This window comes from Scophthalmus maximus, chromosome 11 (assembly GCF_022379125.1).
Source record: "Scophthalmus maximus strain ysfricsl-2021 chromosome 11, ASM2237912v1, whole genome shotgun sequence".
In the NCBI taxonomy this organism is placed as follows: Eukaryota; Metazoa; Chordata; class Actinopteri; order Pleuronectiformes; family Scophthalmidae; genus Scophthalmus; species Scophthalmus maximus.
Window position 1 is genome coordinate 5,382,813 of NC_061525.1, and position 16,161 is coordinate 5,398,973.

Below are 16,161 nucleotides of genomic sequence, written 5' to 3' on the forward strand. Positions count from 1 at the left end.
ATGATTTTGTAACATTTTCATATTTTAAAAGTCTGTTTTGCTGCTTCCACTGTCAGTAACAGTTACAGTCGCTCAGCTGCAAAGGATTTGATGTACTTTGACCTTTTACTTTAGTAGCCAACCACACTGTTGGATTACTTTATTACAAGTTACATTACTGCATTGAAGCTAGTACTTCACAAAAGTAGGTAAATAATATTAGCAGAAAGTACTTAAAGTATCAAACCCTAAAATATTTATATTGAAAAGCCTTGAGTGCACTATACTAAATACATTTGAATATAGTAAATGATCTTATTGGATTATTTCTGGTGCATTAATGTGTAGGGAGGATTTTACTGCTGTAGTTGGTGAATTAAATTCAGTAGAGTAAAATTCCCCTATGAACTTGAAAATTAAAGTACAAAATGTATCACAATTCCAGCTGTTGGTGAGAAAAACACAAACAGCACCTGAAGCCAATAAACTATTTATTTATTCTTAAATTAATAAATAATAAATAAATGAAAACTATTCATTTATTACTAAATGATCTATTTGTTACTGTAATGTATTATCATGACAACTCTGCTCCCAGGTTCACTGATAGATTTTTCAATTATGGTTTCTTTTTTTGCTTTTTGTACTAATCTTTAGATCTGAAAGGAACTAATCAATTTCTCTATTAGTTATTTTTCAAGCAAAAACGCCAAATATTCCTTGCTCTCAAGTTCTCAGATGTGTTGATTTGATGCTTTCCCTCGTCACGACTGATTATCCTCGGCTTTTACACTGTTGGTTGAATAACAAGCTATGTAAGGATGCTACAGTGTGCTGCGGGAAATTATAATAAGCATTTTTCACTATTTTTAGCCAACTTTCAGTCAAAACAAAACAATGAATCAAGACAATAATCGGCAGAACACACCGAATACACACACACACACACACACACACACACACACACACACACACACTTGTCTGTTACAGACAAACAGCAGACAGCATTGGGACTAGATATCCTCACTTAAACTCCTCTGCAGAATGGGCCAATCACGCAGCCCCGAGAGCAAAGTCTGGGATCTGATTGGCTGCAACAACAGACACTTGGTCTTTGCTGCTAAGTGGAGGCCGACACAGAGAGAGTGACCACACAGCAGGGGCACTGGGTAGGGATTTAACTGAGCGTTTGTGTGTGTGTGTGTGTGAGAGAGAGAAAATACAGAACATGAAAGAGAGAGAGAAAGAAATGAGAGGAAGACAGAAGGGGAATGCAGAGAAAAAGTTAGAGAATAGTAGAGTCAGCATGTCGCCTTGAGTGCACTAAGAGTGTAACGAACGTTTGTGTTGGCAGATAAGAGCTGAGGTTTAATTACAGGGCAGAATGAGCTTAAAGGGACGTTCCGTAATTAATCTCCTCTCTAAATCCCAGAAAAAGAGCAGTAGCACACACGCAGTGCGCTGCCTAATCTCTCCTCTGGTTTCCTTCAAAGCTGGTCTTGTTTTGCTCTGCGCTCCTCAACCAGCTGCGAACACCACACTACTCAAAAGTGCACTTGTGTCACTTCATATCCCACCATAATTGTCGCTCATTTCTGAAGCTAGTTAGTTAATATCTAATTTTGGGGGGTAAACGGCAGAGTGAAGAACACCCACACTGATTTTACTCTATCTGCTGTTGCTGCAGCAAACAGGCAGCAGTCACCACTTGCACAGTTAAACTGCATCAAAACAAAATGCCATTATTTTCCATCCAAGTCACATCTCTGCAGTTCAGGATCTACAGGTTCAACCACCAGCCGCTCCCAGGGGCTGAGGTCAGACACGGCCACCCCCGTCCGCACCTGTAACTCTGCTGCATGTTGCCATGTTTGGTTGGATGAGTCACACTCACACAGGCGGTGTGAGGTTATAGTCACACACATATCTACAGTATCTATCATCTGTCTTTCCCCTTTAGATCCACCACGCTGATTGGTTTTATTGTAACTGTGATTCTTAACAGCACAGGTTTGATTTATACTCCAACCCAAACACTTTTAACACTGCATGTGGTAACCCCTGTATATAATAAAATCAAAGCCACCGTATTTTATGGTTGCAGGTTTGTATCAAATGGAAAATTAAACATGTTTTGGGTCCCCAGCCCCCACAATTTTATTATCATCCACCATGGCATGTCAGACATCTTTGGAAACTTTGAAGTATATAAGAATATAAGATGAAGTTCTTAGGAGTGAAGCCTGCTTATCTGCACAACATCTGTATGTCAATTGTTTCGTACTCACTGTAGAAGTTCATCTAATTTACTGAACTTAAGTATCATAAGATCATGGACAAAATACATTTTCAGAAAAAAACATGCTGATGCTACAGTGCAGCTGAAGTCCCAGATTTCATGATTTCCCCAGTAGCACATGAATGCTATTCCTGGTCTGGATCAGAATACAGGCATTAAACAACAGATTTGTTGGCTTCATATATCTGAGAGAACTGAGGCAAAAGTGTTTTACTAAACAAAGTTTTATTAGCAAATGTTAAAAAAAAAAGAAAATCCCAATTTTCTCAAGAGAGTTTTTGATTCTTTGGGAAAATGGATTAAATGACAAAGGAAGAAGGTACAACAGATGCATTTCATGACTTGTGGAGCAAGAGCTGATATAAATTATCTGATGGAACACACTGAGGAAAAAGACTTGTATTTGAGCGTAAAACCGTCCGGTGCACAGGTTCGACAGGTGTTTAGTTTGGTCCAAAGTAGTCGACCACGCCGTTGCCTTTACGACCATCGAAGAAGAAGAAGTTGCGGTGGGGAGCGTCTCTTTGGGAGAGAGCCTGAAGCGAAACACAGAGTGACAGAGGGAAAGATGAATGACACTTTGCAAGGCTGTTTTTAAGGAACCATTAGTCATACTGATAGGATTTTGTCTATGTGAATATGATTATACAAATTGGATATTATATAGAGGTTTTCTTTTCACTTTTTAAACATTTTTAAATGCCACAAAATATTTTGGCAGGAAACATCGTCAAGGTGACTCCGTGGCCAACCTCAAAGATGAAATTCCATCATTTGTGTGATGCTCAGTATGGAGTGATGCTTGTTAGCAATTGAAAACACAACAACAACAACTGTAATACAGTCCGTTTACCATTAGTGAAAATCCATTATCTCTACTGATAATCCTTTAAGAGTTGCAGGGGTTGGATCCCAGCTCACATTGGGCAAGAGGCGGGGTTCACCCTGGACAGGTTGCCAGTCCATCACAGGGCCAACACACCATTCACATTCACATCTACGGGAAATTTTGAGTCGCCAGGTAACCACAGCCGTCATGTTTTGGACTGTGGGAGGGAGCTAGGGTAAGCGTTGTCATTGTATTACGGCCTGTAGACCGCACAGACAATACCTGCCTGTAACACTTTAAAGGGGCAGGAAGCGATTTTAATCCAATACACTCTTTGTAAAATTCAGCAAACATTTCCTTGCGGTCCGCTAGGTGTTGGTTCTGTGTGTGCGCTGGGAGAAAAGAAATTTCTCTTTTTTCTATACAGCCCTGGCTCTTTAAAACAACAAAAAATGGTGCGGACCACATGGTCAGGGGTTTTGGCCTTGTGGTTGGCACGTCTGTCTCCCACACCCGAGGCGCAGTCAGAAAATCAACAAACAATCTTTCTCCAAAGTTGCTTAATATTGCCCCTTTAAGTTCCTCAGAGTTCAATCGGTGTTTGTTTGTGTGAAAGAGAGAAAGGGAAATCGGTCAGATTCACCCGGTGAGACTTCAGCCGTCCAGTTGCAGTGGATTTCATCATGATGTAGAGAGAGGTTGGCCTTGTGCCAATATAATGCAGTCTGACTCTGAGCTGTCAGTCTCCTCCCTGCCCCCCCCCACACACACACACACACACACCAGACACTTACCCTGACCTGAACTCCTCCGTTTACCTCAGTCTGAGGCCACCGCGTACCAGGCTCAGAGAAAAATGGTCTTGTATCCCCTCTAACTTTTAAGTGAAATCTTATTCAGGTCATGCACTCAGAGAACAGCCCACTTCTCCACATTCGTTGAGTTGGACTTTGTGCATTAAATAATGATGATGTTTTCAACTGCGAGATGAATCCTAATGATTCTAACAAGCTTAGTTACCACACTGTCCCATCAGAGGAAAAGTAATGGACTTACACACATATCGTACCAATAATTCCTCCTTTTTGCGGAGATTCCAACAAAAACAAACTCAGCATAATCCTTATCAAACTGGGTAAAAGATGAGATGCAAAGCTTTGTGCGTTCCTCAAGATCTCTGTCAATTTAAGAATTCACGGTGGAACCAAGCAAGCGAAGACCAATTAGTCCATCGGTGACTGGATGTTCACAAACTCAAAGGAATGATGCACGTTGTTCCTCAGTTGTTTCAAATACTATACACATCAGCCTGAGGGGGTTAACATGCCAACGAGATGCATACATAATATTATTAGAGGGCTTTGTCTTCATATTTAACACTTACCATTTCTAATTGTTTAATATTCAGTGAAATTCACAGTTTAAACTTTACCATTTTCACTGTGATCTTTGAAAGTAAAGTTTATTGATCGACTTAGTTTCAGCACGATGTTTTACAGTTACTGTAAAACATCGTGCTGCAGGACACAACTTCAAAGTCTGTCTATGCGAGTTAGTTTGAGTGAACATGGATCAGACTCTGCACTACAGCAAATACTGTAAGTACAGTGTTGTTCAGACACGTCTTCCATTGGATTTCCTTCATATGGTCCCATTATGGTCTTTTATGTTCCTAAACCAATGAATGTATTATGTTGTTCAGCTCTAGGACACTATAAACCATGGCTCTAATTGAGAGGCTGCTGCCGGATCGTCACACTGTGTTTTAACTGTGGTCACAGTGAAACCCCCTTCTGGATCTGACCCAGAACCAGCTGAGCGGCCACCTGTCGGCCGACCATCTCTCCTGCAGACCAGCCATCTTCATCATTTCAGAGGTCAGAGATGATAACGTGAAAGGCTTCGTTGTGTTCACATGTTTACCTTGACGACTTCCTGTCCCAGAACTCCTCCCATGACAGCACACACAGGGGACATCTCAGAAAAGCAGTAGCTGAGGACGGACAGTACGAGGAAACGTATCAACAGTGTGAATAAAACACAAAGTGTGAAGTTAAGGAAGTGAAAAGTTGAGAAAGTTACTGGTTCTAGAGACTTAAAATCTCTGGACACCTGCTTTGCCAGCTAATTTGGATGGTGTGATGTCTAGCGAGTGTCGAACTAGATGCCTTTTCACTGCCAGTATGTGGTTGCATAACTTATCTTATAATTATTGATTCATAATAAACTTGCAAAGTCATTTCAGAAAAAAAATAGATACATGGTGTGAGTGGTAAAAGTGGAATTGTAGCTATGAAACATAAGAAATGAACACAGGTAGTAAGAGATCTGCAGGTGGCAAAGATTATAATTTTTTTGCTTAAAAACCTTGATTTAAAATGGTATTTCTATGACCATTCTTTTCCATTTCTACGATCCTGCATAGTGCTTTATTGATTTGTCTGTACATTCAGTTATCATTTTGGCAAGAAAGGTTTAGCCTGGGCAGCTCAGTATGACAAGGATAAAATGAAACACGGTGTCTTTATTAGGACACTGACATATTGTGTGATATTTTCTTATGGCCAACTCACCAAACCAGCCCTGCGTACACCACTGGATCAGCGCACAGGGCCACAGAAAGACATCTTTACATTAATTCCAACATAGGTTATTGGTGTTGTAAGTATCAGTGTTTCTAACTTTTAGCTCTAGTGTCTTGATTTAGAGGCACCACTTCCTGTCCCACATGTGTTAACTTCACGTCACGCTAACGGCGCTCTGTACCTGATGAAGTCATCATTCAAGAGGTCACTGCGGACGGCCAACGCCTCCAGGACGTCGTCACGGATCTGTCTCAGGAGCTGACCGTCTCCCGAGAAGGACTGTGGGTCGGGGTCACGACCCTCGTCTCTGCGAAACTTCAACAGAACTGTAGGGAAGGAGGCAAATAAATGACAGTTGTGAGGCTGGAAACGAGTTTGGACCGATTTTTCTAGAGCAATATTTTCCGTATAATGCATTGCACTATCGTCATTCATATTTCATCATGCTTTGTGACGTTACTTCCACAGTGTATTATCATCTTGTGGAAAGACAACATCTCATCTTGACTGCTGCTGACTTTGAAACAGGATAAGATCAGTATGTGGTTGCACCATCAACCACTTCATCCGATTAGACCCACGTTTCCACACATCAAGTCAAGTGCATGCACACACAGAGACTGATGCATGTGATCAAACACGCTTGAATCTCCACATGCTCAATGAAGGAGGGGAAAATAACAGCTTCAGGACAGATTATAAAAATCAAAAGTGTGCACTTTATTTTGTCATGAGAAATATTTCAAACGGCAACTGACTTCTCCAACTGCACCAGCCGGGCACACATATCAACACTTCGCCCCCATATTTCCTGTTCATCCATTAAGTTAAACTACATGAGGAAGTCAAATCCTCCCACAGCCATTTCCACCACACACACACACAAGCGCGCGTACGTACACACACACACACACACACACACACACACACACACACACACACACACACACACACACACACACACACACACACACACACACACACACACACACACACACACACACACACACACACACACACACACACACACACACACACACACACACACACACACACAGTAGTAGTGCCGATGAATCATTTTCAGACCTCAGCTCTGCACTTTATCAGAGAAACTAGTAGAAAGTTAGAGACTGGCACGAAAGGCGTCACCCTCAAGCCTGTGCCAGACAGGACATCAAACAGAATTTCATCACGGAATTTAATAGCGTGTACATGGATGGAGCAGCGATAGTATCTCTCAACCTTCATATGCAGAGTATGGGTGGGGGAAAATATTTGAGGCCATTTATGTCAAAACCTGCTCATGAAGGTCAAATACAGGAAAAAAAATTTGTTTGTTCCATATTTAGAAAATTATCTGCTCAGTGAATTGGAGCATGCTTATTTGGCAAAGTGAGTAGGAGAATGTCGATTTTTTAAAGCGAGACATGCGTCTGAGTAGGATTTAGTACATCTTTTATTTTTTATATGCTGTAATAAACAGGATTTTATGTTTCTGTTTCCTTTTTATCAAAATATCTATGCAAACTTTCCTCAAATTGGTCACTGTGTGTCAGATTGCCAATACATTGATAAAGGGAATTATGTAGATGAAAGATTATAATGATAAATCACACACACACACACACGCATGGTTGAGATCACCCGACTGTTCCTAGTGAGTCAGTAAGCAGTTGTAACAGAGGAAGAGCCACTTCCTCATCGGTCGCCCAAAACAACAACTGGTAGCTCCAATTATAGAAACAGCGAAGGAAAAAAAAAAACGCTGCCTACTGTCTCGCCTTCATGAAAAAAGAAGAAAAAAAATACATACAAAGCAAGACAGTGAAGGATGGGTGGGTTTCAGAGTGTGGCGACATCTGGCACAAAGCAGGCAAGATGTTCAGAATAAAACTGTACCTGTGTGTTCTGTTTAGTAGTTGTGTCGTTTAGAAGTCATGAAACTGTTTAAATTAATACATCATTGGTGTGGGGTTTTTTTGAGCGGAAATCATAAAAAAACGCCATTGCCACAATCGAAACGAGTCAAGGCTGATATTACTTTTTATTGCTGGAGTTTGGATACGTTAATAGCAAATAATAACTTATGTTATAACTTATATCTTCAAGTTAAAGTAAAACCAAGACTCTTGTCTGTTTTTTTTTCATTGATGCTGCCTGGATGCTGCAGCGTTGTTGCATTAAAAAAAATCCAGTAAAAAGTGATTTCACTCTAAATGCAGAATCTACATAGAATCAAAGAATATTATGAACTCTACATTATATTCAAATGTCATAGTAAATAGAACAAAAAAGCTCTGTTCCGTTACATATTCGTGTATTATGTGTCCCGCCAAAGCTGAACTGAATTTTCATTATTTACTCCATTTATACAAAAAAAACTTTTCAGAATTTACAAGTGTGCACCCATTAACCATTTTCGGGTTATTTCCTGTTGTTGTCCGCTTGTAGTGTGTAGGTGGAAGTGTCGGGCTGTTCTCCATTCTACGCTCGGTGCACATGACTGGCCATGGACAACCTGTGATGGAAACTATCGTGCAGTGTTCGGGGATGGTGCAGGGCCAGGGGAGGGGGGACAATAACAAGTCTTAAGAGAAGCTCGTCAGACACTGTAAATAACCTCAAAACAAGGAGGTACGATTTAGATTTATTTAAAGTTCTTGAGGGGGGAATAGTTCCTACACGTGAAAAAACAGACCATATGTAATTATTCAGGTGCAACTCAGCATAACTATGGTGGGTGTTTTCCCCCCACTGACTTGCTTATTGAATTTTGCAAATTCTTAATACGACTTTGCTTGTGCTTTTCAAACACCACCAACATCGCTTGGCCGAGATTGAATTTAACACTTCGCCCTTTGCGTAAGGATGGCCTTTAACAAACGTTCTGGACACGACTCCCCTCCGGGCATGTGCTGTGACAGTGTACCAGCTAAATTGGATCCAGTACTTTTGCATGTTTACAGTGTGTGTTTCAGTTCCTACGCATTTTCAGTTTCAAATTTCTATACTTTTTTCTAAAACGCAATTCTTTGTGACGTCTGATCGGCTCTCTTTATGGAAATTCTAGTTGTCTCCAAACCAGGAAATCAGGTTTTGAGAAACTCGATCAACATTTTTCACCATTTTATGGACAAAACAACTAATCGATTAATCAAGATAATAATTGACAGATTGATCGATTATGACCATTATCGTTAGTTGCAGCCCTAGTTCCAACCACTGATGATGACCTCCGCCCAGGAAGTTGTGTTTTCACCCCATTTGTTTGATTCTCTGTATGTTTTTCAGCAGGATTACGCAAAAGCTGCATGTCCATGTCCATGAAACTTGGTGGAAGGAGGGGACATGGGACGGATCCCAGCAAAGGAATATTCCACACAAAAAAAACCCGCTAAAGGTTTTGAATCTAAAATGACATAAATAACACTAAAGCATTTATATTTCTTTACTTGTTTTATAAATTGACACTTCTCATTACCATGAAGCAGAAAGTAGTCCACTGGTGTTCTCTTCAGACCAGCTTTGGCCTTCTCACTCGTCCAGTCAACCTCCAGAGCCTCCTTCAGGGTGCAGAAGCTGGCTGTCTGATTGGTTCGAGGTTAAATAGAAAAAAAATTATGTTAATAAATCATTTTTAGGACAAACATGGAGTATCTAAAAACATTTTTACTATAGTTTGTTTGGATATATTTGGGAGAATTAATTCCAACTAAACACACAGTTGAGAAGGATTTGACTCATGTCTATTTAATGTAAGAAACAACAAAATCTTTCATTTTAGGAAGCAGATAAGTAGAAGATAAGACAGTCACTTCTCCTATCTTAACATTTTCAGCTGCGTTCCTCCAGCCTCTGTTTCAAGGAAGTAATTTTTCTTTCCACACAACAGATAATAAATATCTTTGGTTACTAAGATAAAATGGACATTATTCGACAGTGAAATGTGGTCTTCATCCACCCACTGTACCTTTTTCACCATGGTGGTCTCGTTCAGGTCGACTTTGGCTTTCTTTGCCTCCGGGCCGTCGTTAGAATCTCGAGTCGGTTTTACCACTTTAAGTTTCTCCCTAAAGAGAGAGAGAAGGTGAAGACCAAAGATATTCCGACATTATCAGCAAACACAAGATGAGATTCTTCCGAAGACCAATTTAGTTACCGCACCACTGGAATGTACCGTGGCTTAAAGGGGCTGTGTGTGATTTGATCGAGAAAAATTGATTGTTGCTGTTTTGCTGAACTTATTAGACTTTAAAAAAATAAATAAATTGACATTCCCCACGTCCACACTTTGGATCACTGCTCACACTCACTCTACGTAGTTGTGCTCCTGTCCAAGGTTGCAGAACATGTAACCGTAGTAACCGTAGACGTCCCCGCAGAAGACCTTGATGTTGCGCTGAGAACAGAGCTGGTCGACCCGCACCATCAGGTCTCTGGAGCAGCCAATGAGACACACCTGACGGACACAAAAACACAAAAAAGTTGACGTTCTCCTTTTGAAATAATTGTAATAGTGTCTTTGAGGTGGACTTGTGCAGCTGCTTCAGGGATTTAGAACCTGGAGGTTACAGGACAAAGTCAACCAAGGTTAACTAATACAAAGCATGATCCAGAGATACATGTAAATCTGGTTATATCTGAACTGAAGCTTCTATATTCAATATCAACAATCTATAGTTAAAAAATTACATTTATCAGAGAAGTGAAGTTCACACCTCAGTGTTTAAGAGACTCCTTTCAAATGAGCCAAACAACTCAAAGAAATCGTCCCTTTGCATTTCTATAAATAATTGGATCCTCCTTTGTGTAGAGACTGGATGTTCATGTACCTCTGGCTGTCAATAACAATTTGAATTTTCTATAACCTTCTGAAACTTTAATCTCTTAAAAAATGAAAATTAGTGAAACTGAACTCCCACTGCGTTGCTCGGTTGGGCACCTTCTCCGCCTCCACCACCCTGCTGCTTTGTTTTTCTGCTGTTATTCACTCACTTCACTTACATTTCTATTAACATTACAATAAAACTGCTTTCAATAGCGGAAAATATCAAATCATATTTCTATTTTCACGTTAATCCCAGAGGGAAACATAGACGGCATGTTTTGCTTTGGAGATTTTGCTGCAATCCTAAAGACAAATTCATGAGTATCTTTCAGTCTGCTGGATCCCTTGAACAACAAAATAACTGCCGGCCTCCAGACTGAGACACACCTAGAGAAGCAGCCGAATGACCAAACAAGGCTAAAGCCAACACAGTGACACAGTGTACCATGGTCAAATCAGGGTGGATTGGAGTCTGACTGTAAACAACCTTATCCTGCCGTCCCAGTCCAGCACACCCAAAAACACCCTTAGACCACAGAGAGGACTGATGCTACATCTTTGGTATCTGAGTTTTCAGAGCACAGCAGCCGGCAGGCCAGTCATGGACCAGTGTTGCTAAATACTTTGAATGGTTTTACTTGTCTCGAGATAACAGATCATCAACATTTACTAGGATCTCACCATTTGGAACATACACAGTCCACAAGTAATTCAATCTGACACGCTAAGTAAAACAGAATATCTCAGCTTCATCTTTGACACAGGTTGGAGCAGTCTGGCGAACATGCAAGATCAGCCATTAATCTACCCTTTTTCCTATGGAAAATAATGATAAGCAACAATTGCTTGACCCAGAAAAAAAAGCATGCAATTAAAGCATCAGATCAGAAAAACAAGAAAAATATGGGAGGAATGAAGGAAAACCGAAATCTTCTTTTTTTCTCTTAAGGGTGGAATTAATGGCAGAAAACCTGTGTTCTTAATGAAAATCAATCTATGACCCATAAACAGTGAAATAACATAATAGCCAAATTCGCATAATACTAGTAATTTCAAGTAGGACATATCTGTATTGGTCTGCTTTGTTTTTATCTCTCGCGCAAGAAGAGAGGAAAAAGGATAACAAGGTTTTTGTGTGCTTTGAATGTGAAAGAAACAGCAAATTTTGCAGTTCATTCAGATCCAGATTTTTTTTTCCCCGTAGTATAAACAGGCAAAGAAAGTGAGAGAGTCTCGGTAGATTGTCAGATTTACTCTCTCCCCTCTAAGTACCAGATGGACAGTGTGTGTTTTTCCATTGTTTCCATCCTTCGGTAATTAGGCCACTCGTATGAAAACTGTGATCACACTCCAACCGCTCCACTTTAATCACCCTCCATATTCCCACTGAGCCACATGCAGACACATCCGTGGAACCACATGAAAGTGATGTGGTCCACAGCAGAGAGAGAGAGAGGGAGGGAGAGAGAAAGAGAAGGAGTGAGACCCCCCTCTCCAGCCTTTTAAATGATGCCACCTTCTCTTCTCTGACCAGCTCTTCCTCCCTTGCTTTGTCCTCCATCTCATCCTGTCCTCACTTCACTTTGTTTTACTGATATCGTCTTTCTCTTCTTCCCGTCCGACTCTTCCTCCTCCCTCCAGCTGACCCTCTCTTAGCACCCCCAGAGGGAGGAAAGCTGCCGACAAATCAGACACAACAGGAGGGGGAGGGGGGGTTCTTCTGATGATGTTTTAAAAAAATTATACATTCTTTGTATGTGTAACGCTGCCTGTGGAAATGAAAGGAAACAACTGAAATAACTTTTTAACTGAAAAATATAATATCTACAGTATAATGTTGATTATAGTAAAGTATAATCAGACCCTGTTGCTTTTTAAAAAAAATTAAGTTATGTTGCAGCCTAATAGTAAAAGAAATTCCTTGTCAACCTACACTCAATATCCGACAATGATAATGCAAAAGCTGCATTTTTATAATTTTTAGAAAATGTAACAAAATGGAAAAACACTGACATTAGTTTTCGAACCCTTCATTCAGTACTTAGCTGGAGCACCTTGGGCAGCAATTACAGCCTCGAGGGTATGATTCAAAAAGCTTGGCAGATCTACATTTGGGGATTTCCGCCCATTCTTCTCTGCAGACTCTCTCAAAGTTAGCAACGCTCTGTCAGGTTGGATGAGGATTGCTGGAGGAGTTTGATTCGGTTCAAGGGTTTTGGCTGGTACATTCAAAGAGATTCATAGAGTTTATAGAGAACAACGCCCCCGTAACTGTGGTATAATGAGCATATACCACGGCCTGTCGTGAGCTATTGCTTAAATATTACATTGACATAGGTGTTCAGACCTTTTGTCATGACGCTAAATCACAAGCGTCTTGTAAGTTTCCTCAACCTCACTCCGTAGCTACTCAGTAGCGCTACTCACGTCCACTTACGTCGTTACTTCCGCAGACTCGGAGTGATATGGACATGTGCAAAGTGATTCGACGTCATAGCCGTGGTATACGCTCAAAATACCACGGCTATGAACCAATCAGATCACTTGATCTGAGCTGCTCGTTTTATATTTCCATTTGAACAAGTTTGCTAAAATGTCAAAATGTCTGTTTTCACTTTGTCATTATGGGGTATCGAGTGCAAAATTGGTGAGGGAAGTAATTAATTCACATGATTCTAACATATTATGCTGCTGCATAACAAAATGTGAAACGGGTCAAATGAAACGACAGCTGAAAAGACATTTGTATGAAAGAAATTAATCTCTTAAAAAAGAAAAAGCCCTGTTGTTGCCAATACTACAACCCCACTTTGTAGAGATCAGCTCAAAGCCGTGTTTCGGTCCTGGGGCCTGACAGAGCGAGACGTGAAGAGAGCTTTTCATGTCAGATATGGGCTGCAGGTGACATCTAATGGCCACAATGTGTAGTACAAGATTAGGTGCTCACACTAGTTCGATGCACCTGAGAAGAAAAATGCTACTGTACAAACAGTATTAGAAAAACCTATTAACACAAAAAAAATCAGACAGGACTGCACAGAGGTAAATCGTTGACTATAAGTATTTAGGGTGTGTTCTCCTTTCGCAAATTCCAACATCTGATTTCCAACATTGCACTCACTGCATCAAATTGCAGAAAGAAGTCATCTGGTTTGTCTTCCACTCTGTCTGGGTCGGCGTGGACTTCCACCATTGGGTTGAGGTTCTGTGCTCGCTCCAGAGAGGCCTTAGCCCGATTCTGACCCTGAGCCGTCACCGGAACCAGGAACTGAGCTCGACATGACTCCTCTGATACCTAGTGGGACACACAAACAGGAAATGCATAGCACGATAAGGATTGTATTGTACCTGTGTAATAGAGCTTCCTTGGAGGCCATGACTCTCCACTCATAGCTTAAGGTTCTTTCTGGATGTGGATTTATCTCCAATGGTTGTTTTCCAAAGAATAACCAATTTGTTTACTCACACAAGACCAGAAAGTGCAAAGACAGTATGCTATAGAATACAAATTATCTTCAAAACTATATGATGTCAGAATTAAGATGTTATTGCATTCTATAGAGTCTGACAGGAACTAGAAAAAAGAGATCATATTTCTCCAGTGTTAGCATCTCTGCATTGGCTTCCACAGAGATGCTAAATTGACACCCTGAAAACAAAGATTTATTAATTCAAATTGAAGACCATATCCTGTGTAATATGTACAGTACCTGTTCATGATCCAACAGAGTGAGTCCTTTAACTCCTGCCAGGATCAGGTTTTTGGCCACTTCCGCCCCCAGACCACCTAAACCTGCCAGGAGCACGCGGGACCCTCGCAACCTGTGAAAACAAAACACATGCTGATTCATGTGACCCATTCAACAAATGTATCTTTATTTGAACCAACCACACACACACACACACACACACACACACACACACACAGGTTAAGAGACAAGCTCAGCAACAACCCACAAGTACAACTATGAGTATTGCATGCAAGGAGCATTTCATTTTTTTTTTCTGTTAGACTCTCATTAAACGCTAGTATGAGGGGAAGGATCCGCAGTACAACCGTGTGTGTGTGTGTGTGTGTGTGTGTGTGTGTGGACAATGCAAAGACTAGAAAAGGGTCAATATTTATATTATCAATGAATATGCCCCATGCAGCATGATTCAATCATGATTAAACAGCTGCACGCAAATCTAAAACAAACAAAAAAGTTAAGTCAATCACTTCGGTGAAGACCGGTGCACCAAGGGTGCGACAAGCCAGCCCTCCCGCTGCACCGCCGATTAGCCTGACGAGCTAACGAAGATAACAGACCTCTTCTGTGCATCCAGCCCCCACAGTCGAATCTGGCGGTCGTACTGGGCCGCCTCCTCCTCGCTGATGACCGGGTCCTCCTTCTCGATCGTGTCGATCATGTCGGTTTACTCTAAAGACGGTACTTTCGGTGTAAAGTGAACGTATTGTTCAGGCACATATATGTTTCGAATGCCGCGACGGTCCCGCTGAATGGGCGCTGGGTGATGACGTCAACAGAACAAAACAAAAGACGTGCACTCGCATTTTTGAATGATTATCATTATTATTGTCTCCGGTAACGAGCGCGTTCGTGTGGAAGAGGCGGAGTCGTTCATTACAGGCGACATCGTCAGGACCATAAATAAAGTTTTTAATATTTGACGAGAAGAAACGCTGATAGGTGCAGGTCGATTTGTTTATAGCGACATGTAAAAGTGACATTCTACAAAGAAATGAAAAAAAATATTCGCAATGGTTTGTGGGGTGAGTAGTTCCACGCGATTTTTATTTATTATTTCGCTCCCAATAAAAAGTTTTATTCTAATGATTCATCTCGTGGTTTATTGGTTTGGTTCCAGGCTTAAAACTCTTTATATAAGGATTTAGTGAAAAGTCAATGTGAAACGAGGGAAACGGGGAATTCACTTCCGGAACCGGAACCGTTCTAAAAGTGGGAGGTCACTGTTGAGCTCAATATCTGCTGCAACAGGTCCATACATAACCATATAAAACCTACTAGAATACACCCTTCTGATCAAAGATAAAGGACTCATTTTATTCCCTCATTTGTACAAGGCGTATGACATGTTGTTAGAACAACTATTTCTGTTTAAAGTTTTATGTTTGTGTGGTTTTGGGCCTAAATTCTGTAACAATATAATCATACTATTATAACACAACTAGTTCAGCAGCTCTCCCTAAGGGGAACCGCCCCTCGTTTCACCGTGAATAGAGGGGTAAAACATGGATGCAACATTTCTCCATTTCTATTTATCCTGGCAGAAGAAATGTTGGCAATACTTAAAAACTTTGATCTTGTTAAATTGAATATTTTCGATGGACAGATAGTCATAACCCATCAAATCTTCTGTGAAATGTCTTGGAATCCATTAAACCAAAGATGAAAAAAATAGCCAAACCTTAAATATTCAAGACAAAATCCTTGGCTAGGTGCATTTATCCTGCGTAGTCGATGGCCATACCTGATAAATTCCTAAAAACCATCAACCAATTTAACTTTAGTTTAATTTGGAAAAATCAGGTTCATTACATTAAGAAATCAGTAATAGTTAAAGAATACAAAGATGGTGGTCTACAAGCTATTGATTTTGAATGTTTGAATGCTGTCTT

At 40.7% G+C, this 16,161-nt stretch overlaps 1 protein-coding gene across 1 annotated transcript; it reads right to left on the minus strand.

Moving 5' to 3' along the window:
• Positions 1-2,484: 2,484 nt before the first annotated feature.
• Positions 2,485-15,807, minus strand: sae1 (SUMO1 activating enzyme subunit 1). The gene is made up of 9 exons (XM_035623718.2): positions 14,830-15,807; positions 14,231-14,342; positions 13,642-13,815; positions 10,006-10,151; positions 9,663-9,762; positions 9,174-9,279; positions 5,874-6,018; positions 5,031-5,100; positions 2,485-2,814 (listed from the first exon to the last, which is right to left on the minus strand). The coding sequence occupies exons 1-9, from the start codon at positions 14,928-14,930 to the stop codon at positions 2,722-2,724; spliced, it is 1,047 nt and encodes a 348-aa protein (XP_035479611.1). The 5' UTR covers positions 14,931-15,807; the 3' UTR covers positions 2,485-2,721.
• Positions 15,808-16,161: the final 354 nt, after the last annotated feature.